This window comes from Podarcis melisellensis, assembly GCF_964234715.1.
Source record: "Podarcis melisellensis genome assembly, chromosome: 14".
NCBI lineage: Eukaryota > Metazoa > Chordata > Lepidosauria > Squamata > Lacertidae > Podarcis > Podarcis melisellensis.
In genome coordinates, this window is record NC_138546.1 from 52,549,080 (window position 1) to 52,576,813 (window position 27,734).

Consider the following 27,734-nt stretch of genomic DNA (forward strand, 5'->3'; position numbering starts at 1 on the left):
TTTCAGACCTATCGTCAGTGATAATAAGGCCACATCATTCGCATACAGTAACAATGGGACCGGGTTTTGATTGATTTTGGGGGCATGTGATTCTACTTTTTCAATGTGCTCTGGAAGATCTGATAAAAATAAATTAAAAAGAAAAGAGGCAAGAATACACCCTTGTTTTACACCTTTCGTATTCAGGATGTTGGAATAAAGCTGACCTTTGGCATTGAGTTTGATTTGGCAAATGTTAAAGGAATATAAATTCTGTATTAAGATCAGCAAATGATGATCAATTCCTAATTCCACAAGCATCTTCCACAATATATTTGCCATTGGGGCAGAGTTGCCTGCAAAACAAGATTAGCTATGCTATTGCTTCTGTCCAATATGGAGACACCATTAGACATTTCCCAGGCAATAACGCTTATGTGAGATTTAAAAAGCAAGGTCCTATTAAGTCCAATTTTAAAGATTTAGTACCCTACTTTGTTGACCATTGGGTCTACAAAGCCTTTGCCGAAGCCCCATCAGCGCAGTCATTGTGGAATGAGAAAACAGCAACATTGAAATTAATTTTTTAATCCATCACTTTGCTTCTATGTTGTTCAAGACAGTTCTTAAATGCAAAGCTAACTTATGGAATTTCACTGCAATAAGGTGCAATGGTGGCCACTAAGTTCGCGGTGTTTAAAAGGGGATAGGACAATTTTTGTGACATGGGCTGTGGTCTAAACCACTGAGCCTCTTGGGCTTCTCGATCAGAAGGTCCTTGCAATGGGATGAGCTCCCGTTGCTTGGTCCCAGCTCCTGCCAACCTAGTAGTTTGAAAGCACCCCCCCAAAAGGGCAAGTAGATCAATAGGTACTGCTCTGGTGGGAAGGTGAATGGTGTTTCCGTGTGCTGCTCTAGTTTCGCCAGAAGCGGCTTAGTCATGCTGGCCACATGACCCGGAAAAACTGTCTGTAGACAAACATCGGCTCCCTCGGCCTGTAAAGCGAGATGAGTGCCACAACCCCAGAGTCGTCTGTGGCTGGACTTAACTATTAGAGGTCCTTTACCTTTTAGGACAATTTTATGGAGCAAGTTACTAGCCATAATGGTTCCATAGAACCTCCTGGTTCAGAGGCAGTATACCTCCAAACACCAGCTGCTGAGGGGGCAAAGGGAGATGATGTAGACCCTTGTTGGATGCTTGATGGAGGCATCTAGCTTTCTATCGTGGAAAACGGGATGCTGGACTGGATGAGCCTTTCATCTGAACTGGTAACGCTCTTACATTTAATAAACAATCAACATTTCCACAGCATTTTTAAGTGTTCAAAGCACTTCATATGCAAATCCCCTGCTGTAGCTTCCTCTGGGGGATGTCCCCATTTCTAAAAGTGCATTGTTTCATGAAAAAAATTCCAGCCAGACTGGTTAGTCTCAAATGTTCTAACTATCATTTTCAGAGGCAGCACCTAGGAAATACTTCTAAATATCTAACAAATGGCATTGGGGGCACACTAAATTAGAACGCAAAAGTTCTGCAATTCTTGCATGCTGCTGAGTGACCAAATCTTCTAATAAAAATGGAAGGGACAAGTCAAGCCTTGCAGTGGCTTGAATGCAACCTTAAACATGGATTTAATAATAATTTAAATAATAATAATTTAAATAATTTAAAGTGTGCTTCCTTGGATGCAAATACTTCCATTCCATTGAGATTCCAGGAGGGTGGGGGTGGGAATTGAGATTTGCATCCCAATGAATTTAGAATGTGAAAAATAGTTGCTGGTACCTCCAGCTTCATAAGGGTGGGGAGGGAGGGGAGAGTGGCTGTGTTTTGTATCTTCCTGCTTGCTCAGGCTGAAGAAATCCTTAACATTCCCAGGATCCTCCTCTCCTCTGACAATCAATGTGAATTAAGAGCATCCTGTGCTTTAACAAGCCTTAACTCTTTCCATCATTTCCTCTTGCTGCAATACTGCAGCTGGCGAATACTCCACACCCCTCCTGCTAGTCCCATGTACATACATTCCCCCTTTGGCAGTAAAAAAAGAAAAGAAAAGATTTATCTATTACCCCTCATGTTCAGCTCCCCAAGGGGAACAGAATTTTACAGATAACCTGCTGTGGAGTTTCCTAAGATTTGAGCTTTTGCTACTTTCAGCTAAAGCAATTTGTGTGCAGGGAAGTGATGACTCAGCTGGGAAGAAGTTGGGGGGAGGGAATGATGACAAAAGGCACAAACTCTCTGCAAGCATTTCTGGCCGGTGAGGGGGGCTCCTCATTCCGGCTCCAGCATTGTCTTTCCTTAAGAGCTCTGGCTCGAAAGAAGCAGCTTTGATCAATGCCGCCAAAGCCAGCAGCATCAACCTTAGAATCACAGAATCACGGAGTTGGAAGGGACACAGAGGATCATCCAATTGCAGCCCTTGCAATGCAGGAAGCCTGCCCACACTGTCTCTGGGGGGCTCCAGCCACCAACCTTCTGGTTAACAGCCAGACCCACTGACACACTGCGTTGTATGGGGGCCCTTGGCAAACTACAGCCTCCCAGGCTGCCTAGCCAAGACCCTTCTAAGAGAGACGTCATGGGTAATACCTTGGATTTTGTAAAAAGAAAATGCCCTGTTAGATCAGGTCAGAAGCCTGTTTACCGGGTATCCTGTTTCCCGAAGTGGTCCAACCAGATGCCTCTGGGAAGCCCACAAGCAGAATCTGAGCACAACAACACACTCCCCACTTGCAACTTCCAGCAAGTGGCACTCAGAAGCTTGTTGCCTCCACCAATGGAGGGAGAGCAGAGTCATCAGGGCCAGCAGCCATCCAAGTCAGTGGCCATCACATTCCTTCCTTCATTCCTTCACTCAATACCTCCTGTGGAAGCACATTCCGCAGTTTAACTATGAGTTGGGGGGGGGGGGGAATACGTTCCTTTGACTGTCCTGACTCTTTCAACATTCAGCTTCACTGGATGAATGCAAAGCTTGTAGCATCATTACAAAGGTTTGGTGTGCATGCTTTAAAGTATGTGTATCAGAACATACGGCGGGTGGCGGGTGGCACCTGGCCTGACAGCAACACATGAAAAAAAGATCTAAGGCTCTTAGTAGACCACAAGCTAAACATGAGTTCACACAGGTTTTCAGCAGCAAAAAAAGCTAATGCTATTCTAGGCTGCATCAACAGAAATCTAGTGTCCAGATCAAGGGAAGTCACAGTCCACTCTCTTCTGCCTTGGTTAGACCACACCTGGAATACTGTGTACAATTCTGGACAACACAATTTAGGAAGGATGTTGACAAGCTGGAACATGTGCAGAGGGCAAGCAAGATGGTCAGGGGTCTGGAAACCAAGCCTTATGAGGAACGGTTGAAGGAGCTGGGCATATTTAGCCTGGAAAAGAGGAGACTGAGAGAAGATGCTATCAGAAGGCCTCTTCTTCCTTGGAGGTTTTTAAGCAGAGGTTGGGTGGCCATATGTCGGGGTCACTTCCAAATCTAAGATTCTATGTGCATGTAACATATGGTATGTGTTACACCCACACATTCACCACAACACCCATCAACCAGGGTTCAGCACCTCACTCCCTCTGTATCCCTGGCACTCAGTTCTCACAGGATTGTCGGGTTCCATTGTCCCTTTGCACCTTTTAAATTGGATGCTGAGAGTTTTTCTTGCACAAAACCTTCATTTAGTCATTTATTTTAAAAAAGCTCAGAACATGTGACCCAAACAAGGTTAATTGTTTTGGCATCTTATTGTTTTTGGAGACTTTGGAAAAATACTGCCTTGTATGTACACAATTCAACCAGAGGGGCAAAGGAAGTATTGTCACCCTAACCGCCTCCCCAAAAACACACTGTTTCTGTTTGCTACTTTAAAAACTAAAATACTTACAAGAATTCAGTACCTGCACCCCTTAGGTCAAAACTATACAGCTATGTCTTAAGCCAGCCTTCCCCAGCTGGCGCCCTCCAGCTCTTGGACTCTGATGCCCCCCAGCCCATGCTGGTTGCAATCCAAAACTAAAGGGGACACTTGTTTAGTGACTGCATGGTTATCCTGCATCCCCCATATGGAACGGAAGATGGTATATACATGAGGTTGTTCATATTGCCAGCCCTTCTCCAGTTCAGACACTGGCCAGACCAAAATCTGCTTGCTTTCAGGATGGGAGCTGGCTGTACCATGCGCTTTTGGACCTTGCCCAACCACAGCCTTCTCCAACCAACATTTCACACTGGACATCCCAACAGCTGGAGCCAGCTGGCTTGGCTGGTGAGAATTACCAGGATGGACACTTTCAACCCTTCTAAGTGCATAAATCAGTTTCATACTATTTATACTGTTTGGGACACAAGCTTCCCAAAGTGGGGAATGCCTGCCCTCTCCTAGCTTTTTAAAAAAAGAAGACTGAAGGCTTTCCCACTTGGTCACTCCAAAAGGAAGAGGATCAAACCACACTCAGTGCCCCCCCAAAAAGATCAAGGCATTTAGGGAAAGTCCCCAGAGAGCAGCAGAATCCGGAGGCTCAAAGGCACTGCCTTTGTTAATAGCCTCTCCACTTTTCAGTAGCCCAGATTATTCCATCCTGTGAAGCTGCTCGTGTTTATTTAATGCACCGTCTGCCTCCTTCCCACTGACTCACAGCACTGACGCCAGCTGAATCAGAAAGGATGGATGAAGTTACTGTTTGCCTAAAAGCCTGGGGTCTGACCGGCAAGGAGTAGCATCAGCACTTTGCTCTTTGGACAGCCAGAGGTTCCAGACTCTAGACGAGACAGAAGCAGCTGAGCTGCGAACTGTGGCAGCAAAATGGCCATGCGTGAGGCATGCTTAGAGCCAGACATGATGCTGGTCTCAAACCAAGGAACTGTGGGTGGGGGTGCTTTTGTTTTAAAAAGGGGCTCCTCAGAGACACATTTCCATAGCCACAAGCCATGCAAGTAGGGATGTGGCAGTGTGTGGGGGGGTGTCCATGGCCCCTTCAGTTGTTGTTGGACTGTAGCTCCCATCCTCCCTGACGGTTGACCATGCTGGCTGAAGCTCATGGGAGTTGGAGTCCAACACGATTTGGAGGGTCCCTATGCCTGCCTTACAGACAGAGCAGTGTTGCTCAACAGCACCACCTAGGTTGCAGTACAATATGGGGCTCAGTCAGCTGACACTCTCAGCTGATTCCCAGGGGCCAATCAGGTTCCTCCAAGCATTATAAAGCCACAGCCTCAGCCCCTGCCTTACTGCCTTTCCGCCAGCGGCTTGCCTTGCTGGCAAGGACTTTGCCTGGCTGAGCAACAACTCCCTTTGGACCCTGGGCTACACTCTGTGCCTCAGCCCCTCCCTCTGCAAAATGGGGAATACTACTGTATTAATGGGAGCAAAAGAGGACGGGCATCTAGTACTGCTGAGGTGTTCTGGGAAAAGGTTCCAGAATTTTGGATGGCTCAGGGCAACCGACACAGGGCAGTAAACGCTGCAAGAGGACACGAGAAGAGTTCTGCCAGATATGAGGTGAGAGGCCCATCACGTCCACCTTCAGGAAGCCTCCAAACTGGACATGAGGGGGAAAGTCCCTTCCTGCTGTTGTTCACTCAGCCACAGGCATTTCAGTGGTACAATGCCTCTGGATAGGGAGGCTCCATTTTGCTTCCATGCGCAGGGACCCAATTTACTCTGGAAACAGCCGTTTCTCTGTGTTTACTTTAGTCTGTTTCTCAGGTTTGTGCTAACATTGTTTTTTTCTTTTTGCAGAGAGAAAAATCAAACACATAGTAACACAATCATACACTGAACAATAATCATCCTTGGAAATTAGAAGTTTCCAAAATGATAGAGAAGGGGGGAAAGTAGGATAAATAACCTAATTATCTTTATTATCCTAATTATATGCACTGCACAACTCTTAATAAACTACAGGGCTGAGTATTATCCTGTACCTATTTTTGGTGCATCATGAACATGGAGCATTTCTCTACAAAACTGATGCATTTACATGCAGTACTCTGGAAAAGTCACAGCTTTTCCCCAACCTACAGATTGCTGTGAGATTATAACTCCTAGCAGCTCTGACCACCATGGCCAATGCTCAGGGGATGATGGGGCTTGTAGTCTACAATGCTTGTTTTACTGTCTGTATTTAAAAATATCTGCAAGCTTCAACATTACTGCACACCCCAGATCCCACTCATCCAATTTCTCAGTGATGGCAGGTCCCTCTGTTTCCACTTATGGCCAATCGCCCGCCTGGCTGCCGTTAGTAACAAATCATCATCTGTCCATCATCCATGAGTACTTTCTTTCTTATACTGCCAAACAATGCAAACAGCAGGCCAAATGACATGTTATAGCCTGGAATTTCCCAGCTATGACCCCACACCATTTCTTACTAATTACACATTCCCGAAAGAGACGTACCAAGCTTATTTCTCGTTAACAAAGAAGTCAGGGATCTAATTTGTTCTCATGCAAATGGTGCTGAGTTTGTTCAGATGCAGAAGACACCAGGCAGTTCCTATCACAGGAGGGAGGTATGGCTTGGCTGCGACAGAACGGGCTCTCTCCAGTGGAACATAATCATTCCTAAACAAACTGGAGCTAGAGATTACCAGCATTCATACAACATACGAAGCACCTGCTGGATCAGGCCAATGGCTCACCTGTTTCCAGCATCCTGTCTCCAGTGGCTAACCAGATGCCTGTGGGAAATCTGCAAGCAGAACCTGAGTGTAAGAGCCCCCCCCCCCCGTGGTTTCCAGCAACTGGCATTCAGAAGCGTTCCTGCCTGACAGGGGAGGCAGAGCAGAGGCATTATGGCCAGGAGGCATGGATAGTCTTCTCTTCCATGAATTTGCCCAAACCTCTCTGAAAGCCACCCAACTTGCCTCCTGTGGGAGTGAGTGCCATAGCTTAACCATGTTCTGTGTGAAGAAGTCCTTTCTTTTATCTGGCTAGAACTGTCTGTATGTCTTGAACCATCTGAATCTCCAGCTAGAGCTTAGGACAGTGCTAGTCTGAAATTGCTAGTCGGCATGAAGACAATACTTTATCCTGATGTTAAATGGACAAATGATCTATTCATCAGGATAAAGCAGCTTCTTTCTATGTTCCACTGAGCCAGCAAGTGCACGTGCCCCAAGAAAAAGGAAGGGGCAGAGCCCACTTGAGCTTGCAGGAAATCCCAGATCACCAAACCATGCTTTGCAGGTTGGGCAGTGCTGTGATATCCAACATCTATAAGTCACCCACACAGCCAAGTGCAGCATCATATTACTGAATCAAGTCATTAACAAAAAAGGAGCCTTTGCTCCCAAGCTAGGCTTAGCTGCACTAAACTTAAATGAGGAAGAACGGAGTCTCCGTTTGTGTGTGTGGTCAAAATGGGCTTCCATTGGCCAAGTTCTGCTGGCACAGCTGCATTTCAGTTAGAACATGCAAGGGACTCCTCAGCAGTTTCCTTGGATCCTGGCCAGCAACTCCGGCGCCTCCCTTGGTCCCAAGATGGCTTGGAAAGCGGGGACCTGCCAAATACTGCTCAAATCCAGCTACTGCTACACCAGCCTGGTCAGAATCTGCAATGTTCAATAGCTGGGGCTGGGGGCTCCTCAGAAACAGGAGACTCTCCACTTGGATTTGGAGGATCATTCTAATCTGAGCTCTGCCAGTTGCTGGAGCCATTGAGGGCTCCATTCTACATGGAAGTACATGGAAGCAGCACACAGTTAAACTATGGAATTCCCACAGGAGCAGTGATGGCTATCAAACTGGATGGTTTTAAAAAAGAATGAGGCAGATAGGGGACGATTGATGGTCCAGATTCTTGAGCTCATTGGCCAGTCAGTGAGTCTCTCTGTGAGTCGGCGTCTGCGCTACGTCTTGAAGCTGGGGCAACAGGGAGACCACAGGAGGGGAGAGGGCTGCTCTTGTGCTCAAATCTCGCTTGCAGGTTTCCTTGGGGGCATCCAGTTGGCCACTGCGAGAACAGGAGGCTGGACCAGCTGGACCCCTTTGGCCGGATCCAGCAGATGCTCTGCTTTGGTTCTTAAGAGAAGGTCTCCAGAGCTGCATCTCTTATTGCTTCACTTTCTTTCACTAGCAGCAGCAGCAGGAAAATAGGCTTCCTCCTGCTTGCCTCTCCTTGCAAGCAAGAGGGGAGGGAAAGGGTGTTTGATTCCCCGAGACTCGGTCAGAAAGGAAGAATGTGATCCGAAGGGAGGGAGCTGGAGGACAGGCAGACTCGGAACGTCTGGTTCCAACATGTGGCACAAACAAGTTGTTAAGCCCTCTTGCACAACAACAGCATGGAGTCTGTAAGCAAATCCAACACATTCCCACTTCCTAACCTGATGCCTCTGAGAAGCCTGTCAGGGCAACGGCCCTCTTCACCTGAGGTCCCCACAGACTGGTATCCAGAGCCTGCTCCCTCTGAGTGCTGGAAGATTCAGGACAGATAAAAGGAAGTCCATCTGTGCACAGTGCAGAGTTAAACCACGGAACTCACTCCCACAAAATGCAGTGCTGACATTAAAAGAGGACTAGATAAATTCATGGAGAGAGCTGACGATGGCTCCTAGCCACCATGGCTATGTTCTGCCCGCAGGGTCGGAGGCAGCCATGTTTCTGGATTTTTATTTTATTTATATACCACCCTATACCTGGAGGTCTTAGGGTGGTGAATGCCATTTGGTAGAGATCATACGAGGGGAGGGGACTCAAGTGCTTGAATCCCACTTGCAGGTTCCCCACAGACATCTGGCTGGCCACTGTGGGAACAGGATACTGGCCTAGAGGGGCCCCCATGGGCCGGATCCAGCAGGCTCCTCTTAGTGCTTCTGTTCTCTAAACCTGGACGTGGCATAGAACCATCATGACAGCAGCGACTGATGGCCTTATTTACTCATTTGCTTAGAGAACTGTTTTACTCACTCTTAAGCCCCCCAAAGGCTCTCATGACAGCAGCTAAGTAATCCCCAACAGAAGAGCACCCAACCTCTTTTTAAAAACCTCCAATAAAGAAGAGTTCACCACCTGCTGAAGTAGTCTGTTCCACTGCCAAACAGCTGTTACCATCAGAAAGTTCTTTCAATGCTTCTTAACAGTTTGGTCCAGTGGAGAGAATGAGTGCTTCTAGAGGGCAACAGCATAAAAACCACCTCCTGAGCTGTAGCTGATGCCTGTGCCAGCCCCAGCCATGTTCGCGAGTGACTGACAGCTGTCATCTGCTCCCCATCCACATGGTACTGGCCCATTTCTCTTCCTTCCTGCTAATCCGAATATTTGTGGCACACACGTTCTCTGCTCCCTCAAAAGGACAGGTCAGATCTTTGGGGCTTAAGTTAAAGGAAGGCAATTTCAGCAGAACATTGGACAAAACTCTGAAACCGTAACAGCAGCAGGACATCAGGGGGCAGGCTGGCTCTCCCTTGCTTGGACGGTCAAGCACAGGCCGGAAGCCATACTTGGGGGTGCCCAATCACAGCTCTGGGCTGTCTGCATCAAGCAAGGGGTTGAGGGCTTTTTCAGTCCAAGGCCTGCAGTCCCTCCCGGGTAATCTTTTGCATCCTCCTTAAAGCCATCCAAATTGGTGGCCATCATTGCCTTCTGTGGGAGCAAGTTCCATTGCTTAACTATGTGCTGCATGAAGAAATACTTTTTTATTCGTCCTGAAAACTTTATTAATGGGGGGGGGGCAGTAAGCAGTATTGCTTAGCTGGAACCTGTTGCCCCTGGGGCTCCTACTCTCCAGGTTCTTTGGGGGGGGGTCTTCTCCACCAGGAATACAAGTCTTGGGGTTGAAAGAGACAGAGCTGTGGTGCCAACAGATGACTGCTTACCTCAAAGGGGAAATCTGTGGCCAGAACCTTGCACAGGCTTTCCGGTGTGCAGGAATAACTCTGCAGTCCCACAAATTTAAACTGAAAGGGAAGAAAAAGAAAAAAAAAAGATCAGAACTACAAGTGCTCACATCTGAGACTCTCCCATTCTTCTCTCAATGGCTGAATGGAACCTCCAGATTCAGAGGCAGTGTATCTCTGAATCCCTGTTGCTGAGAAGGCTGCTGCCCACAAGGAAAGGGCTATGCTCCCCTCACTGGAGGAATCCTCTTTGGTGGGTGACCTGGAGCTCCCACAGCAAAGCATCTTAGAGGAGCAGCCTGTGTTGAAGAACGAGGGGGCATGCCCGAGGGACCCAGCTCTCCCACTGGAGAGCCTTCTGATAACCTGTGGCTGAGCCATGGGCTATGTGGCTGGAGGGCCACAGGTTCCCCATCCAGATGGGCTTGGACTCCCACTCCCACCAGCCCAGCCAGCATTATGATGGTTATTATTGTTCTTGTTGCTATTATTGATCCTTGATCCTTGCCCATCCTGGCTAATAAAAGCAAGCCGGGAAGGGCTGGGTGATGGGCTCTGCGGGGTGGTGAATGCTTCCCTCTGTGAGGGAACATTCCCAGATCCGCTGAAAGAGGCGGTGATTAAACCGCTTCTTTAAAAACCATCTTTAGACCCGGCCAGTATGGCCAACTATCGCCCAGTCTCAAATCTTCCATTCTTGGGCAAGGTGATTGAGCGTGTGGTTGCTGAACAACTCCAGGCACGCCTGGAGGATGCGGACCATTTGGATCCCTTCCAATCGGGGTTCAGGCCTCATCATGGGACTGAAACTGCCTTGGTCGCACTGGTTGATGATCTCCGGCGAGCTAGGGACAAAGGTGAGAGTTGTTTCCTAGTTCTGCTGGATCTCTCAGCGGCCTTTGATACAATCGACCATAACATCCTTCTGGACCGTCTAGAGGGGCTGGGAGCTGGGGGCACTGTTATACAGTGGTTTCGCTCCTTCCTCCTGGGCCGTGTTCAGAAAGTGGTGGTGGGGGATGAGTGTTCAGACCCTTGGGCCCTCACTTGTGGCGTACCTCAGGGTTCCGCCCTCTCCCCCATGCTTTTTAACATCTATATGAAGCCGCTGGGAGAGATCATCAGGGGGTTTGGACTGGGTGTCCATCAATATGCAGATGATACCCAGCTCTACCTCTCTTTCAAATCAGAACCAGTGAAGGCGGTGAAGGTCCTGTGTGAGTGCCTGGAGGTGGTTGGAGGATGGATGGCGGCTAATGGATTGAAGCTGAATCCTGACAAGACAGAAGTACTGTTTTTGGGGGACAGGGGGCGGGCTGGTGTGGAGGACTCCCTGGTCCTGAATAGGGTAACTGTGCCCCTGAAGGACCAGGTGCGTAGCCTGGGAGTCATTTTGGACTCACAGCTGTCCATGGAGGCGCAGGTCAATTCTGTATCCAGGGCAGCTGTCTACCAACTCCACCTGGTACGCAGGCTGAGACCCTACCTGCCCGTGGACTGTCTCGCCAGAGTGGTGCAGGCTCTAGTTATCTCCCGCTTGGACTACTGCAATGCGCTCTACATGGGGCTACCTTTGAGGGTGACTCGGAAACTACAGCTAATCCAGAATGCGGCAGCTAGACTGGTGACTGGGGGCGGCCGCCGAGACCACATAACACCGGTCTTGAAAGACCTACATTGGCTCCCAGTACGTTTCCGAGCACAATTCAAAGTGTTGGTGTTGACCTTTAAAGCCCTAAACGGCCTCGGCCCAGTATACCTGAAGGAGCGTCTCCACCCCCATTGTTCTGCCCGGACGCTGAGGTCCAGTGCCGAGGGCCTTCTGGCGGTTCCCTCATTGCGAGAAGCAAAGCTACAGGGAACCAGGCAGAGGGCCTTTTCGGTAGTGGCGCCCACCCTGTGGAACGCCCTCCCATCAGATGTCAAAACGATAAACAACTACTTGACATTCAGAAGACATCTTAAGGCAGCCCTGTTCAGGGAAGTTTTTAATGTATGATATTTTAGTGTTTTCTGGTTTCTATGGAAGCCGCCCAGAGTGGCTGGGGAAACCCAGCCAGATGGGCGGGGTACAAATAATAAATTATTATTATTATTATTATTATTAATAATAATTTAATTTATACACTGCTATAAAATAAATAGATGGTGAAGATGGGTGTTAGACACAGAACATACACATGGAGTTGGGGACCCACATTTCTTTCTTCAACAAGCCTTTAAACGGTGTTCAGCTCTCCAAAGTTTCCCAGAGAAGCAGTCAGCTGGCAGTGGAGAGGAAAATCCCAAGAGCCATTTCTGAAATCTTTCCAGACCAGAAGCCCTGTGTGGTTACAAGGGGGAAACCGTATCTTTGTGTGTGTAAACCAGAGAAAAGTGGGGGTTGGAGTGTCCAAGAAAGAGCATAGCGGGCAGGAATCCTGAAGAGGAGACCCTATGCTGCAGCATTTTGTTGCAGCAATTAGTCCAGGGGTCAGCAAACCTTTTCAGCAGGGGGCCAGTCCACTGTCCCTCAGATCTTATGGGGGGCTGGACTATATTTTGGAGGGGGGAAATGAACGAATTCCTATGCCCCACAAATAACCCAGAGATGCATTTTCAATAAAAGGACACATTCTACTCACGTAAAAACATGCTGATTCCCGGACCATCTGCAGGCCGGATTGAGAAGGCAATTGGGCTGGATCCGGCCCCTGGGCCTTAGTTTGCCTACACATGAGTTAGTCCTTCAAACATAAAAGTCATCCACCTGAGACTAATGTTCTAAGGGGCTCTTTAGCACACTGTGGGTCAAATCAAGCAGTGTTCCTTTTCTTCATCAAAGCCTTCTACAAACTGAAACCTGGAGAGATGTGTTATTTGCTATTTCCCTGTACAGAAGGCAGACAGATTCTGCCCCTGCCAGCTTCTCCTGCCCACAGTATAGGCACCAGGAGAACGCCCCCCCCCCACCAAAAGAAGGTAGGTGGTTTCTGTTTACATCTGCCTTTGTAACAAGGAGATTAAAAGCAGGGATGAAGTCAGCTAATACCCAAATAGTAAGGAAGGAGGCACACATAATTTAATCTTCCGGAAGGTTTGCCTTATGCCCGGAAGGTGATATTTCACCATTGGGAGATGTTACTGTGTCCAAGATTGGCAGGTCCAGGATAAGCAATTCTTTACTGAATTGATCTACATCATATACACTGGGGTGGGGAACCTCAGTCAGGGGGCCAAATCCTTCCCAGACCTGTAGCCAGAGGAGCTGCTTTATAGATGTTTAATTTCTTCTTTGCAATGAGAAGAGAACAAAATTGTATACCTTGCAACTAGGCTGCTGCATTGCTGGCTGGCAGCTGCTTAGCAACTGGAAATAATACTGCTACTAGTAATAAACATTTAGACCTCCTGTCTGGCCCCCGGAAGTCCCCCCAGGCCATTCCCCTCACTGTTTCTGCTTTGTACCCAGAGTGTTTTTTCCTGGCTGCAATGTTTCCTTGAACTCTGATCCCGCCTCTTGCTTGTCTGGATGGATGATAATAAATAATAATAATAATAATAATAATAATAATAATAATAATAATAATAGATTATTTATACTCCGCCCATCTGGCTGGGCTTCCCCAGCCACTCTGGGCGGCTTCCGTTTAGGGCTTTAAAGTTCAGCACCAACACTTTGAATTGTGCTTGGAAACATACTGGGAGCCAATGTAGGTCTTTCAAGACCAGTGTTAGATGGTCTCGGCGGCCACTTCCAGTCACCTGTCTAGCTGCTGCATTCTAGATTAGTTGTAGTTTCTGGGTCACTTTCAAAGGTAGCCCCACGTAGAGCGCATTGCAGTAGTCCAAGCGGGAGATAACCAGAGCATGCACCACTCTGGCAAGGCAGTCTCCGGGCAGATAGGGTCTCAGCCTGCATACCAGATGGAGCTGGTAAACAGCTGCCCTGTACACAGAATTGACTTGCGCCTCCATGGACAGCTGTGAGTCCAAAACCACTCCGAGGCTGCGCACCTGGTCCTTCAGGGGCACAGTTACCCCATTCAAGACCAGGGAGTCCTCCACAACCGCCCGCCTCCTGTCCCCCCAAAACATTACTTCTGTCTTGTCAGGATTCAACCTCAATCTGTTAGCTGCCATCCATCCTTCAACTGCCTCCAGACACTCACACAGGACTTCACCGCCGTCACTGGTTCTTATTTGAAAGAGAAGTAGAGCTGGGTATCATCCGCATGTTGATGAACACCCAATACAAACCCCCTGATGATCTCTCCCAGCGGCTGCATGTAGATGTTGAAAAGCATGGGGGGGGGGGAGGACAGAATCCTGAGGCACTCCACAAGTGAGAGCCCAGGGGTCTGAACACGCATCCCCCAACACCACTTTCTGGACACAGCCCAGGAGGCAGGCACGGAGCCACTGTATAACAGTGCCCCCAGCTCCCAGCCCCTCTAGACGATCCAGAAGGATGTTATGGTCGATGGTATCAAATGCCGCTGAGAGATCCAGCAGAACTAGGAAACAGCTCTCACTTTTGTCCCTAGCCTGCCTCTGGAGATCATCGACCAGTGCGACCAAGGCAGTTTCAATCCCATGATGAGGCCTGATTCCCAACTGGAAGGCATCCAAATGGTCCGCATCCTCCAGGCGTGCCTGGAGTTGTTCAGCAACCACTCACTCAATCACCTTGCCCAAGAATGGAAGATTTGAGACTGGGTGATAGTTGGCCATATTGGCCGCATCTAAAGATGGTTTTTTAAGAAGGGGTTTAATAACCACCTCTTTCAGCAAATCTGGGAAGGCTCCCTCACAGAGAGAAGCATTCACCACCCCACGAATCCCATCGCCCAGCCCTTCCTGGCTAGCTTTTATAAGCCAGGATGGGCAAGGATCAAGGAGACAGGTGGTTGGTTTCACGCGTCCAAGCAGCCTGTCCACATCCTCGGGGGTAACAGATTGGAATTGATCCCACACAACTTGACTAGACAGGACTCTAGCACTCTCCCGCCCCGGCCCTGCTCCCACGGTGGAATCTACTTCTTCCCAAATCTGAGCGACTTTATCTGCAAAAAACTTTGCAAAATCATTGCAGATCATGTGGCCCTTACTGGGCCCCAATGTAGCAGGTTGTTCCACTAAATTGTGAACCACCTGAAAGAGTCTCCTGCTGCTGTTTTCTGCAGATGCAATAGAGGCGGTGAAGAAAGTCTTCTTCGCCGTCGCTACAGTCACTTGGGAGGCTCGACATTGAGCTCTAACCCATGTCCGGTCAGCTCCAGAATGAGTTATCCGCCACCAGCACTCTTCCATCACAGCGATTGTTTCATTACCCTCAGCTCCGAAGAAAAACACGGGGCTGTCCGGGCTCCATGCAATCGGAGAGGGTGCTTCGGAGCCAAACAGTCAATGGCCCTGGTTTACTCCACATTCCAGCGGGCCACCAGGGAATCAGCTGAAAGGCCATCAACATGGGATAAAGCATCCCCTGCCACTCTCTGGAAACCATTTGGATCCATTAAGTGGTGGGGGCGGACCATCCGAATCGGTCCCACCTCCCCGCAGAGGGGAAGGGTCGCGGATGACAAAGAAGGGTGGATGATCCTGTGTAGAAGCTACAACATGGTGCAAAAGCGAAGTCTATAGCTTTGTTCTCTGCACACTGTTGCCTCTGGCCCTGCCCACCAGCAGCATGTGGCCCTCAGAAAGCTGCCCAGAAGGGAATGTGGCCCTTGACCTGAGAAAGTTTTCCCTCCGATATATTGCCACAGCAAACTCTATTCTCCATGTGTCTGCCAGCCCTTGCGCATCCAAAACCAACAGCACCCAAGGACAAGGAGAAGGCATCAGCGAGTTTGCGGGTAAACCCAAAGGTATGCAGAAGCACCCACACAAAAAATAATAATTAAAAAATATTTAGGGAAGAACACCATGCACCGCAAAAAAAAAAAAAAAAGCAGATTGAAGGCTGAGCATGCTGGCTGGTGGCAGGGGAGGGGGGAACAGGACTGAACACCAGGGATGGGGAGGGTAAATGGAATGGAGTATCCTGTAAGGGGGCCCTGAACAGGAAGACTTCACAGCAGATTATTTCCTTGCAGGTCTCACTTGTCTAGAACATCCACACTTCTGGGCAAAAAGGACTTACTGGATTAAGACGGCTTTTCTTTCCCAGGCCATCCTCTTCCTGCATTTTTGAATGCAGCCAATAGAACCTGAAGTCTGTCTGAGGGGGGAAAAGAGAGGAGGAGGAGGAGTTTGGACTTGATATCCCACCTTTCACTCCCCTTAAGGAGTCTCAAAGCAGCTAACAATCTCCTTTCCCTTCCTCCCCCACAACAAACACTCTGTGAGGTGAGAGACTTCAGAGAAGTGTGACTGGACCAAGGTCAGCCAGCAGCTGCATGTGGAGGAGCGGGGAAGCAAACCCGGTTCACCAGATTACGAGTCCACCGCTCTTAACCACTACCCCATGCTGTCCAGGAGGGTCATGTTAGGGGACTAAATGATAAGCAGCAGCCTCAAGAGCTCTGCCCTGAATATGGAAAATCCATCTGAATTTCTATGAGCTCTGCATGGAACAACCCCAAAAGGAGGCAACACAGAAGCTTTGTAGAAGCAGAGCAACTGCTTCTGCTCTGGATTGTGAAGCAAACTATAATGACTTCAACAGAATCCCTTATCTTGCTAAGCTCTTTTGTTGGTTATAGATTAAAAGAAAGTATATGGAGAGGTGGCCAAGACACACAGGGACCCACTATTTAGGGCTAGTCTTGATCGCCATGCCAAAAACCGCAGTCAGCTGAAGATCGGAAGCTGCAGCCAGCGCAGAATGCAGCAGCATGGTTGCTGACAGGAGCGAGGCCCTGTCAGTGTATTAACACCTCTGCTCAGAGATCTGCACTGGCTGCCAATTTGTTACTGGGCCATGTTCAAGGTGTCACTATTAGTATTTAAGTCCCATAATGGCTTGGGTCTACTTTGCTCCCAGAATTGTTTTACCTCTTATATGCCCCCCATTAAATAAAAAAAATTAAAATTTAACTATGGGGCAACATCTCCAAAAACACCATTACAGGTGAGTTTTAGCAGAATCCAGGAAGTGTCTCAGAAAGGGAACAGAGAGGAGGAAACAGCTGCCAGGGATGCAAGCCAGTGGCAGGACCAGAGGCAAAAAGGTACCTGGCAGTCGTACACAGGGTGTCCCCGCCAACACATCACATCGAGGATGTAGTACATCTGCTGGGCCTCGCTGTAGATGCAGTCCAGGATTGTGTATTCTTCACACAACAAGAGGCAAGAGATTAATCTCGGCCAGTGGTTCCCAAACTTCTTTGGGCCATTGTCCCTTGCTTCCATACACTTATCCCCAGTGCTCCCTACCCTATAACAGGCATTATTCAGAATAGTTGTTTGCACAACCACTAAAGAAGAGAATTACACAATAAAATTAAAAATCTTGTTGTCGTTTAGTCGTGTCCGACTCTTCGTGACCCCATGGACCAGAGCACGCCAGGCACTTCTGTGGCGAAGTTGCCGTGGTGAAGGGGCTTGAATAACTCAGAGAAGCTATGAACTATGCCGAGCAGGGCACCCAAGATGAACAGGTCATAGTGGAGAGTTTTGAGCAAACGTGATCCACCTGGAGGAGGAACCGGCAAGCCACTCCAGTATCCCTGCCAAGAAAACTCCATGGACAAAGACAACAGGCAAAATTCAAAATAGGAACGAATAATTGCACATTTTAAATCCAGTTAAAACTATTTGCTTTAGTTAATTCAGCCGAACTAAGGAAAGTGATCCTGAAGTTGCAAGAAAACAATGTTATAACTATGAACAATACAAATATGAAGAAACTTTGATCAAATTTACTCTAAGCTGTATAAAGCTCAAAGAATCTTGGGGGGGGGGCAGGGTCGGATAGATGATTACTTGCAAAAACAACATCCAGCAAAAATCTCACTCTCCCAAAAATAGATAAATAAAAATCAATGGCCCTTTAACAATTCAGGTGTTATGCGATGCTATTAAACAATCCAAGAAAGAAAAGGTACAGCGGCCAGCTGCTAACTATCAATTTTTTGAAGAACTTCTACAACCCTTACAAGGACAATGAATAATATACTCATATACCAGATAGCTAAAAAGAGGCCAACATCCCACTTATACCTAAAGAGGGACAAGATTTGACCTCAGTAAAAAAATATCAGCCAATCTTATTACTGAACAGTGACTATAAATTATTTGGAGTGATTTTGGCAGCAAGTTTTTTTTTTTTTTTACAAGACTGGTCATGATGTATAATTTTTTAATAGATTTTTTAATAGATTTTTACCTAAAAGACAGTTAAGAGACAATGTCAGAAATATGTTAGATATTTTGGAGTATTTGAACTGTCAGAACAAGAAGCTGTATTGATTTTTTGGGATACAGAAAAAGCTTTTGACATTGTGAACTGGGAATTTCTGTTTAGAGCTTTGCAAGAAATGAACTTTGGAGATTTCATTAAATGGGTGAAATTGATTTATTAAGCAGAAGACAGCTCACATAATTGTTAAAGGAGAATTAACAAAACCTTGTGAGATACAGAAGGGAACAAGGCAAGGGTGCCAACTGTCACCATTGCTTTTCATTTTGGTTTTGGAAGTCTTGCTTAGAGATATTAGACAAGATGAGAGAATTAAGGGGATAAAGATTAAAAAGGGAAACTACGTTAGGAGTTTTGCAGATGATCTGATGATAGTTCTGGAAAACCCACTACAGGGAGAGGAAACTCTTACGAATAAATTAAAGGAATTTGGCATGCTAGCAAGTTTTAAGGTTAATCATTAGAAAATAAAAATTTTAATAAAGAATATGACTACAGAAGAACAAGTCTTTGACAGAGAAAACTGAATTTCAAATTGACAAAAAAGTAAAGTACTTAGGTATTAACCATGAGAAATTTGAATTGTATGTTGTTTCAAAATAATTATGTTAAGACGTGGGTGGAAATTTAAAAAGAGATGTTAAGATGGAATAAATTATAACTGTCCTTGTTGGGTAGAATTTTTGCGATAAAGATTAATATATTGCCCAGAATGATGTTCTTGTTCCAAACAATACCTGTTATAGCTAATGACTTATCACTCAAGCAATGGCAAAAAGAAAAGAAAAAACCCATGGAAGGTGGGTAATGAATGGTACACGAAAGTTGGTTTTGAGTAAGGACCTGGAGTGTCTCTTTCAAGCAGATCTTTTCCCATTGGGAGATTGCAAAAAGGGAGGGGAATCAAGAAGTTACCTTTCCCTGTTGCTGAAGTACGGCGACTCCCACCTGGCAAAAGAGAAGGGAATCGGTTGACACAGAAACCGCTTTTGGTGTAAGCTGCAGTGGAGCCCTGGAAGGAGAGAAGAGAGGGAGGAGGAGGAAGGGATCAAGAACAAACAAGAGTGATTTCCCCCCCACTGTAAAAGGACTTCCTAAATTGTATACTTCAAGTAGAGAGGGGGGGAGGGGAGGCCCCCAACCCCCACATATATTTTATTATGTTTATATCCTTCCTTTTCTTCCACTGTGGAGCCCAAGGCAGTATTGCATGTGGTAGTAGTAGTAGTAATAATAATAATAATAATAATAATAATAATAATAATAATAATAATAGTAACAACAAGAAAAATAATTGTACCCCACCCATCTGACTGGCTTGCTGCAGGCACTATGGGTTGCTTCTAACATATATAAAAACATAACAAAACATTACACATCAAAAGGCTTCCCTATACAGGGCTGCCTTCAGATGTCTTCTATAAGCCAGATAGTTGTTTATCTCCTTGACATCTGGTGGGAGGGCATTCCACAGGGCAGGCATGACTCCCAAGAAGGCCCTCTGCCTGGTTCCCTGTAGCTTCGCTTCTCGCACGGTGAGGGAACTGCCAGAAGGCCCTCGGTGCTGGATCTCAGTGTCCAGGCTGAACGATGGGGGTGGAGACGCTCCTTCAGGTTTTCAGACAACCGCCTGTTCAGACCCAGAACTGCTTAGCTTTAGCCTCATGTGCCTTTAGACCAGCTAGCTTCAAACTTTTCACACTCAGGACCCACTTTCAACCCAAATATGCATTTGGGGACCCATTTCTTAATCTTTTTACCATATATTTGCATGGTGGTAGTACTCCTATTGCGACCCACTTTGGATCAGGCTGTAACCCACTAGTGGGTCCTTCCCCATCAGTTGAAGACCATTACTTGAAACTGTACCTTGGAACTGTCTTACTGTTGAAGTATCATTGCAGTGATGGCTGCTCTCATTTCTTTTTTAAAAAAGAAACATATTAAGAGAAAATTATGGGTTTTTTAACAGCAGGAGTGGGGGACCTCTAGCCCATGGGCCAACTCTGGCCTGCCAGGCCATTCCTGGCAAGTCATGCCAACAGATGCCAAGTGGATGCTGGAGGAAGGATGGAGAGATTGGCTCCCCCTCCGCCAGCTTGCTGACTCACCTATATGGAATTCTTTGTCACCTACAGTGATCATGCAAGTTGTTAAAAACAAGGCTGGGATCACAAAAATGTTAAAGGCCACAAACACAATGCACAATTAAACAAACCTACCAACAAAACAGTAGATAAGAAGCAGCAGGGAAAACAAGTTCTTAGAAATCATCAAAATACTTTTTAAAATGGAGTGTGTTTTTTAAAAATTAAAAAAATGCTCTGTTAAGCCCTGTTAAAATGCAGCTTGTTCAGATGGGGCGAGATGGAACAGATCCATTTCGTAGTCTTGGAGGAGTTTCACATGCAATAAGCCTTTGGACACGGACGCAAGAGTTGCCTGATTTCAAAGGTTCCTCAACCCCAGCTTGCCAAGCTATTAGAATGCGGCAGGAAGACCATTTACAAAGCAGCAAGATAAAAACTCTTCCTTGGTTTGGCTTGTGGTAGAAGCCGCGGTCTCTTACCTGAGATGCCACAATAAGAGCCCTCTTCCCCACAGGACACACCACCAGCAGCCACTCCTGCACCAAATCTGGGGGCACGTCAATCAGCCATTCAGACAGCATCAGCTACAAAGGCAGTAAAGAAAATTGTTCACTTGTAGCACTGGGGAAAACAGCAAATGTCACAGCCTTCCCTGACCTGGTGCCTGCCAGACACTGTAGGACTACCACTCCCATCAGCCCCAAGCAGCATGGCCAATGGTCAGGGATGATGGGAGACGCAGCTGGAAAAAAGTGGAGGCACCAGGCTGGGAAAGCGTGGCGCAGAAGGAGAAATGCAACCAGAAACCTTACTGGTTAAAGCCAGGCCTGAACAGCTGTCAAGGCTATGAGATGGCCATAACCCAGCGGCAGAGCGGCTAAGCATGCAGGAGGCCTCAGGTTCATTCTCCCCTGAAAGGACTTCCGCCCAAGAGCCTGGCAACCCAGTCAGTACTGAGCCAGCTCTGGATTGATGATCTGAGGATACCTTCTCTGTTCCTCTTTATTTTTATTAATCCTGGCCCAAAGAGCCACTAGATGCAGCAAACCCCAGAGCTGCCACAATGAAGCAAACCGCAGAGCTCTAGGCACCTCTTGGGGTTTGAGATGGAGGAAGCTGCTGTGGTCAGGAGTGTTGAAGTTTCAAATTCCAAGAATGAGGGGTGCTAAAAAGTTGCAATGTGGCTCAGGAATTCTAAAGATACTTTGGTAAAACTGATTGATAAGATTGACTGTTTGGTAAGTAAAATATGTGTAAAATTGCATATAAAAAATGATTGTCAAGTGCTTGAAGTTTTATTATTCATTATTATTATTATTGTTGTTGTTATTATTAATCACTTTTCAGAAGGTAAAAGTAAGTCTTTCATTTTCTGAAAGTTGTTTATATGCTTCTTAATCAAAGGTAGACTTACTAAGCTAAATGTTTTCCAATCACAAAAATAATTGCAAGTGTGAACTCACACCCAAAAACATATTTTTAAGATCCCTCACTGAAGAAATGTACAAAAATTAAGTTTCACCCCCTAAAATGACAATTCCTGCCTACTGCTGTAGCTCTAAGCCAGGATTCCTCAAACTCAGCCCACCAGAGACTACAATTCCCATCATCCCAGACCACTGGTTCTGCTACCTAGGGATCATGGGAGTTGTAGGCCAATAACATCTGGAGGGCTGAGTTTGAGGAAGGCTGCTCAGTCTAAGCCACTTCTTTGGCTGGCTGGCAAGAAGGGAGAAAGAGAAAGCTTATCGCTCAGCAAAGGCTGATAAGAAAGGCCTCCTTTTGCAGAGAAAGCCATAACAAGCTGGCACCTGCATTGAAACAGAATGTGCTTCCCAAACCAGTGGAATTAGGGTATAAAACTTAAAGAACCCGGGCTGCATTTGTCCCTAGAAAACTAAGCAAAGAAAGTAAGTCGAAGGCCCTCAGCAGCCCTCACAGTAAAGCCAACCTTTCGCCTTCACCCCAAGGGCTCACTGAGTAAGCCCTGCACTGGCAACTATGAAGGACTCTTCAAATTTAAAATGAAACTTCAGCATCCCAGGAACGCTTATGTCGCAGGGCTAGAGCGATTTGAGGATGGAACCATCCGTAGGGGGAGACTAGCTTTCTCCTTGTGGTTTGTGGGCTTTTGCTATCATTTTCATATGACTTTTAAAAAATTCCTTTCCTATTTATTACACTGAGTATTATATATTCCCTTTTTGTGGTTCTTTCTTGCTAAATTACTTCAGAACTCACAGTAATGATTAGGATAGTTTAAAATGCAGGGTTTGATTTTCATTTTAGTTTTAAAAAAGCAAACAACCCTGCATTTTTGTAAGTCATCTGGAGACTATTTTTTATTAGGAGACTCATAAATGAAATAAAATCAATAAATGAGAAAAGGTCACATTAATATCACATAAGGGTCATCCCTCAAGTAGTTTATTCTTTATGTTTATTTTCCCACTTTTCCTAGGTTGACCACTGTACATGAGTAAACTCTTTAATTAAGCATAGAACTGTAGAGTTGAAAGGGCCCTCAGGGTCATCTAGTCCAACCCTTGCAATGCAGAAATCTCAACTGGATCTCAGTTTCAGTTACAACTTTCAAGCTGTATAAACACCATACATTTAAAGAACATCCCCCTTAACTCCAAAAAGAACAATGGGAAATGTAGTTTGCTAAAGGTCCTAGGAGTTCTGTGAGAGGCAAACTACAGTTCCCAGGGTTTTAAATGTATGGTGTGTACATAGCCTGAATCTGTGGCCCTCTGCAGTTCCACTTTCTCTTTCTATAATGCTCCCAGATGACCATAATTCCATTGCTTGTACTCAAAGCCACAAAGGAGAAAAATCAAATAAGGTTGTAGTCAACCAAGTTCTACTCAGAGGAGATCCACTGACATGAATGTACTCAAGTTAGTCATAGTCATGTCCATTAATTTCAGTGGGTTTCCTCCAAGTATTCTTAGGATTCGATATAACCCAAAATCTATTAACATTGTACCAACTATGGTACCAACTGGGTCTGTCTTGCAGCAAGTTCTCTCTGGGTATCAGTCTGGCTCTGTTGATCTGTTGTCTAACTTCATCTGCTGGGTATTTTAGACAACAGATCAACAGAGCCAGACTGATACCCAGAGAGAACTTGCTGCAAGACAGACCCAAAAAAGAAAATAACAGAACACCTCTAGTCATCACATACAGCTCCCAAGTTAAAACAGTACAACACATCATCAGAGATCTACAACCTCTCCTGGACAATGACAGTTCTGTTTCTCAAGCTCTGGGAGGAAGACCTTTCATTGCCTACAGACAGCCACCCAATCTTAAACAACTCCTAACCCACAATAATACTACAACCAGACTTAACACGGACACTGGCACCAGAGCCTGCAATAAACCCAGATGCCAACTTTGCTGCCACATACACCCGGACAACACCATTACTGGTCCCAACAACATCACACATACCATCTCGGGACTATTTAATTGCTCATCGTCTAACATTGTGTATGCCATCAAATGCCAACAGTGTCCTTCAGCTCTCTATATTGGACAAACAGGCCAAACCTTACGCCAAAGAATAAACGGACATAAATCTGACATCAGGAATCACAAGACAGAGAAACCAGTAGGAGAACACTTCAGTCTCCCAGGACATTCTATACAAGATCTCAAAGTAGCTGTTTTACTACAAAGGAATTTAAGAAATAGACTGGAAAGAGAAGCTGCTGAATTGCAACTTATTACCAAACTTAAAACCATGGAGAGACCTGGTCTGAACAAAGACATTGGATTCTTATCTCATTATACATGACAAAGCCATTTTTCACCTTCTCACCCCTTGCTTTTTCCTGTAAGACCTATTGCAGTCGTTAAGAGTCGTCAACAGGCTCATCACAGCTATCTGCCAATCACCCATTCCTACCACCCTTCTGAGTAATACCCCTCCCCACCTTCTCACTATATAGAAGGGTCTGGTATCTTTCAGTGTATCTGAAGAAGTGTGCATGCACACGAAAGCTCATACCAAGAACTAACTTAGTTGGTCTTTAAGGTGCTACTGGAAGGAATTTTTTTGTTTTGACATTAAATGGTGTTGGATTTATAGTCATTCATCAACAAACATTTCCTGGAGAGCTTACAACACAATATAGAATAGCATTAAAAACCAATGGCAAATGACATGAAAATATTTCCTTCCCTAAAGAAAGGAAAAATTGTTCACAACCTGGATTTAAAATATAGTGTGAAAGTCTATGCTGACTATTTGAATGCACCTAACATATTAATTAGGACCGTATCAGCAAATAATAGAGGAACTGAAACCATGCATTGTCCAAGGGAGGTACAAATCTACTTCATTCCAACACCAAACTAATTGGTTTGATTGGGATTGTAAAAAGTCTCCTACAGTTGCAAATACGCCAGAAAAGTCAAGACAAATCACTCTCCAAAGATTATCAAGGAATTTATAAATAAGAAACACAGGAAGCAAATTAGGGATAAGAAAAGCGCTTTTCAGAGACACTTTTGGCTTAGCTCCTCTCTCTCTCAATATATATAACTCAGCCTTTGGGGGGGAATTAATTTATAATTGTTTGAACAGAGATAATTTTTATTAAGTTCCCAGTTTGTCAGATTAGATTGGGGGAAGTATTTGTACCTCATCTTTTTAATTCTGACCCGCTTCCTCAGGTAGATCAACCATTAGGTTCTGCTCTCAGAACCACAAGTCTACAGCCTCCTGCCTCCACTCTAAAGAGCCAGAAACTTGAATTCACATTTTGCTAACAAATAAGGCTCTGGGGGAAATTATGTCCCAGGAGGGAAATAATCAGAATGATACCTCATATACACAAAAGCAACAAGGGCTGGCTTCTATTTGGAGCCCAGTATTCCCCTTGCTCAGTTTTCCTCTCTCCTACCAGTCCCCCTCACCTGGTTGGCGTAGCGTTTTGGTAGCTTCGTCCCGACTTCCATCTCCATGTCTGCACTGTCTGCCCCCACCTTCTCCTTCTCCTCCTCCTCCTCCTCGGTGCCTGTCCAATCATCCTCTGCCAGCCTCCTAGCATGGTTGACATAATCCAATCGCTTACTTGTCAGGAGAAAGAAAAAGAAGGAAAGATTTGAAATTTCCCACCAACTTAGATAGGAAAGAAAATTCTTTATATCCTTTTCCTGCTGCCCAGTAACAATAGCTTTCGGGGTGACATACAAACAATATTTTTTATTTAAATATATTTTATTTAAAAAATATATACAAAAATTTAAAAAATCCAATAAAACAAGGGTAAAAGACAAAACAAAACAAAATCAGTAAACAATGCAACTACTGTATTAGAACAATCCACCATTCCAAAGCAGAGATAGTAAGGAAAATGTCATAGAACAATAAATTAAGGAAGAAATGCAATAGCCCTAAAGCGATCAATTCCATAGTTAAAACTATTATACTAAATCCACTGTGCAGCTTTTGTATGGTAGCATCCTGCCTTCATAAGTCTGCCTGCCAGGCTGACACTTTCTGTCTCATCTGAACTTTTCATTAACATAGGGTTGCCATATTTCAAAAAATGAAAATTCAGACAGAAAAGTTGACAAGTTTTTTTTTCTTTCAAAATCTCGATTTTTTTTCTTTTTTCTTTTTTTGCAGTCCGAATTAACACTGACTTTGATGTCTTGCTATGGTCTGTTGGTTTCAATCTTGCTATGGTCTGTTGGTCTTGCTATGGTCTGTTGGTCTTGCTATGGTCTGTTGGTTTCAATCTGAGCTGACCAATTTTATTCCATGCTGTGAATTTAAGATCTTCCCTCCACAATTTTTGCCATTCTGAGAGTTGTATATTATGACCTAGATCTCTTTCCCACTTTACCATGGCTGATTTTACCTCCTCATACTTCACTGACCATTCTAATAAAATTTTATACATTTTGGACAGTGTTTTGTTGTCATTATATATCATCTCTATCTATCTATCTATCTATCTATCTATCTATCTATCTATCTATCTATCTATCTATCTATCATCTATCTATCTATCTATCATCTATCTATCTATCTGTCATCTATCTATCTATCTATCTATCTATCTATCTATCTATCTATCTATCATCTATCATCTTTTAAATTTTATTCAGTTTATTTACAACACGTATACACACACTTGTCAAAATGAACATAAAAATAATAATACAGAATCAAGAGAGAAACAAACAACAAGACATAAAACAAACCAAAAAGTACTAATAAAACATAACATACGAAAACTTATGCAAAACAAATAGTCATACCCCCCCCCCAATATTTCAGTTCTTCTTTTCTTCCATTTGATTTAATCCTCAACATGGTTCTTTTATCGTTTTTGGTAAACCGTCTCCTTTTTAGTTCATTATTACTCCTTTTTCTTTGTTTTTAACTTAAGTACCATAAATTATTTTGCAGAAATCAATCAAAATAAGTCCAAGTATTAATTTGAGGGCACTGCTATTAAAAATATTCTCTTTGTTTTACCCATTCTTTTTGGAATTTTTGTTTGGTTTGACCCCTAATTGCCTCTGTCAATCTGGCCAATTTAATATAATAAAATAATCTTTCTTGCCATTATTTTTTTGTCGGGATTATTTCTTTTTTCCAATTTTTGGAAATTAGTGTTCTCGTCACTCCCATGGCGTAAAGGAATATTTTCTTATTTTCTCTGGCAGTATCTATGTCTAGTATCCCCAATAAAAAAGCTTCTGTTTTCTTAAGTTTTGTTTAAACATTTTCTTTAACTCTTCATACACTATATCCCAGAAGCCTTTGATTTTATCACATGTCCACCACATATGTATAAATGTCCCCTCTGCTTTGTTACACCTCCAACACAGATTTGATTTTGTTTTATGTATTTTACATATTTTGGTTGGTGTTAAATACCATCTGTAAAACATCTTTATTAAATTTTCCCTTATCACTTCACAAGTCATCATCAAGTCACTTTTGAATCTTGAAGGTTCTTTACTAAAGCCCTTTTTTATCTTGTTTAAATAAGTCACGTATTTGGTGGTATTGTAACCAATTGTTGACTTTACTTATTTCTTCAAAATTTTTGAGTCTTAGTTGGTTTCCTTCTTCACAGATAATTTCTTTATACGTAACCCATTCAACCATCTTGTTAATTTTCTTTACTGTCATGGCTCCCATCGGCAACAACCACCAGGGTTTCTTTTGTTCCAGGATACCCTTATTTTTTGTCCAGACTGCATATAGAGATCTTTTTATTACATGAGTCGTAAAATCTCTGAGAACTCTAGCTTTACCGTAGCATAAGTAAGCATGCCAGCCAAACAGTTGTTAAAACCCTCTGTCTAATAAGTTGGGACGTGGGTGGTGCTGTGGGTTAAACCACTAAGCCTCTTGGGCTTGCCGATCAGAAGGTCGGCACTTCGAATCCCCGCAACAGGGTGAGATCCCATTGCTTGGTCCCAGGTCCTGCCAAC

General features: G+C 45.0%; 1 protein-coding gene across 3 annotated transcripts in view; it reads right to left on the bottom strand.

The window, feature by feature from the left end:
• Positions 1 to 27,734, bottom strand: part of SNUPN (snurportin 1) — a 33,948-nt gene that overhangs the window by 3,667 nt on the left and 2,547 nt on the right. The window contains exons 2-9 of one of the 3 annotated variants that reach the window (XM_081887767.1): positions 25,194 to 25,350; positions 20,744 to 20,848; positions 19,090 to 19,186; positions 16,989 to 17,086; positions 15,955 to 16,032; positions 9,807 to 9,887; positions 8,316 to 8,404; positions 2,181 to 6,281 (exon numbers count right to left, since the gene is read on the bottom strand). In XM_081887767.1, coding sequence (XP_081743893.1) covers positions 6,230 to 6,281; positions 8,316 to 8,404; positions 9,807 to 9,887; positions 15,955 to 16,032; positions 16,989 to 17,086; positions 19,090 to 19,186; positions 20,744 to 20,848; positions 25,194 to 25,350 — 757 coding nt within the window. In that variant the 3' untranslated portion in view covers positions 2,181 to 6,229. Of the gene's footprint in view, positions 1 to 2,180; positions 6,282 to 8,315; positions 8,405 to 9,806; positions 9,888 to 15,954; positions 16,033 to 16,988; positions 17,087 to 19,089; positions 19,187 to 20,743; positions 20,849 to 25,193; positions 25,351 to 27,734 lie in introns of those variants that run through there. The other 2 variants (XM_081887765.1, XM_081887766.1) reach the window with 2 other exon arrangements.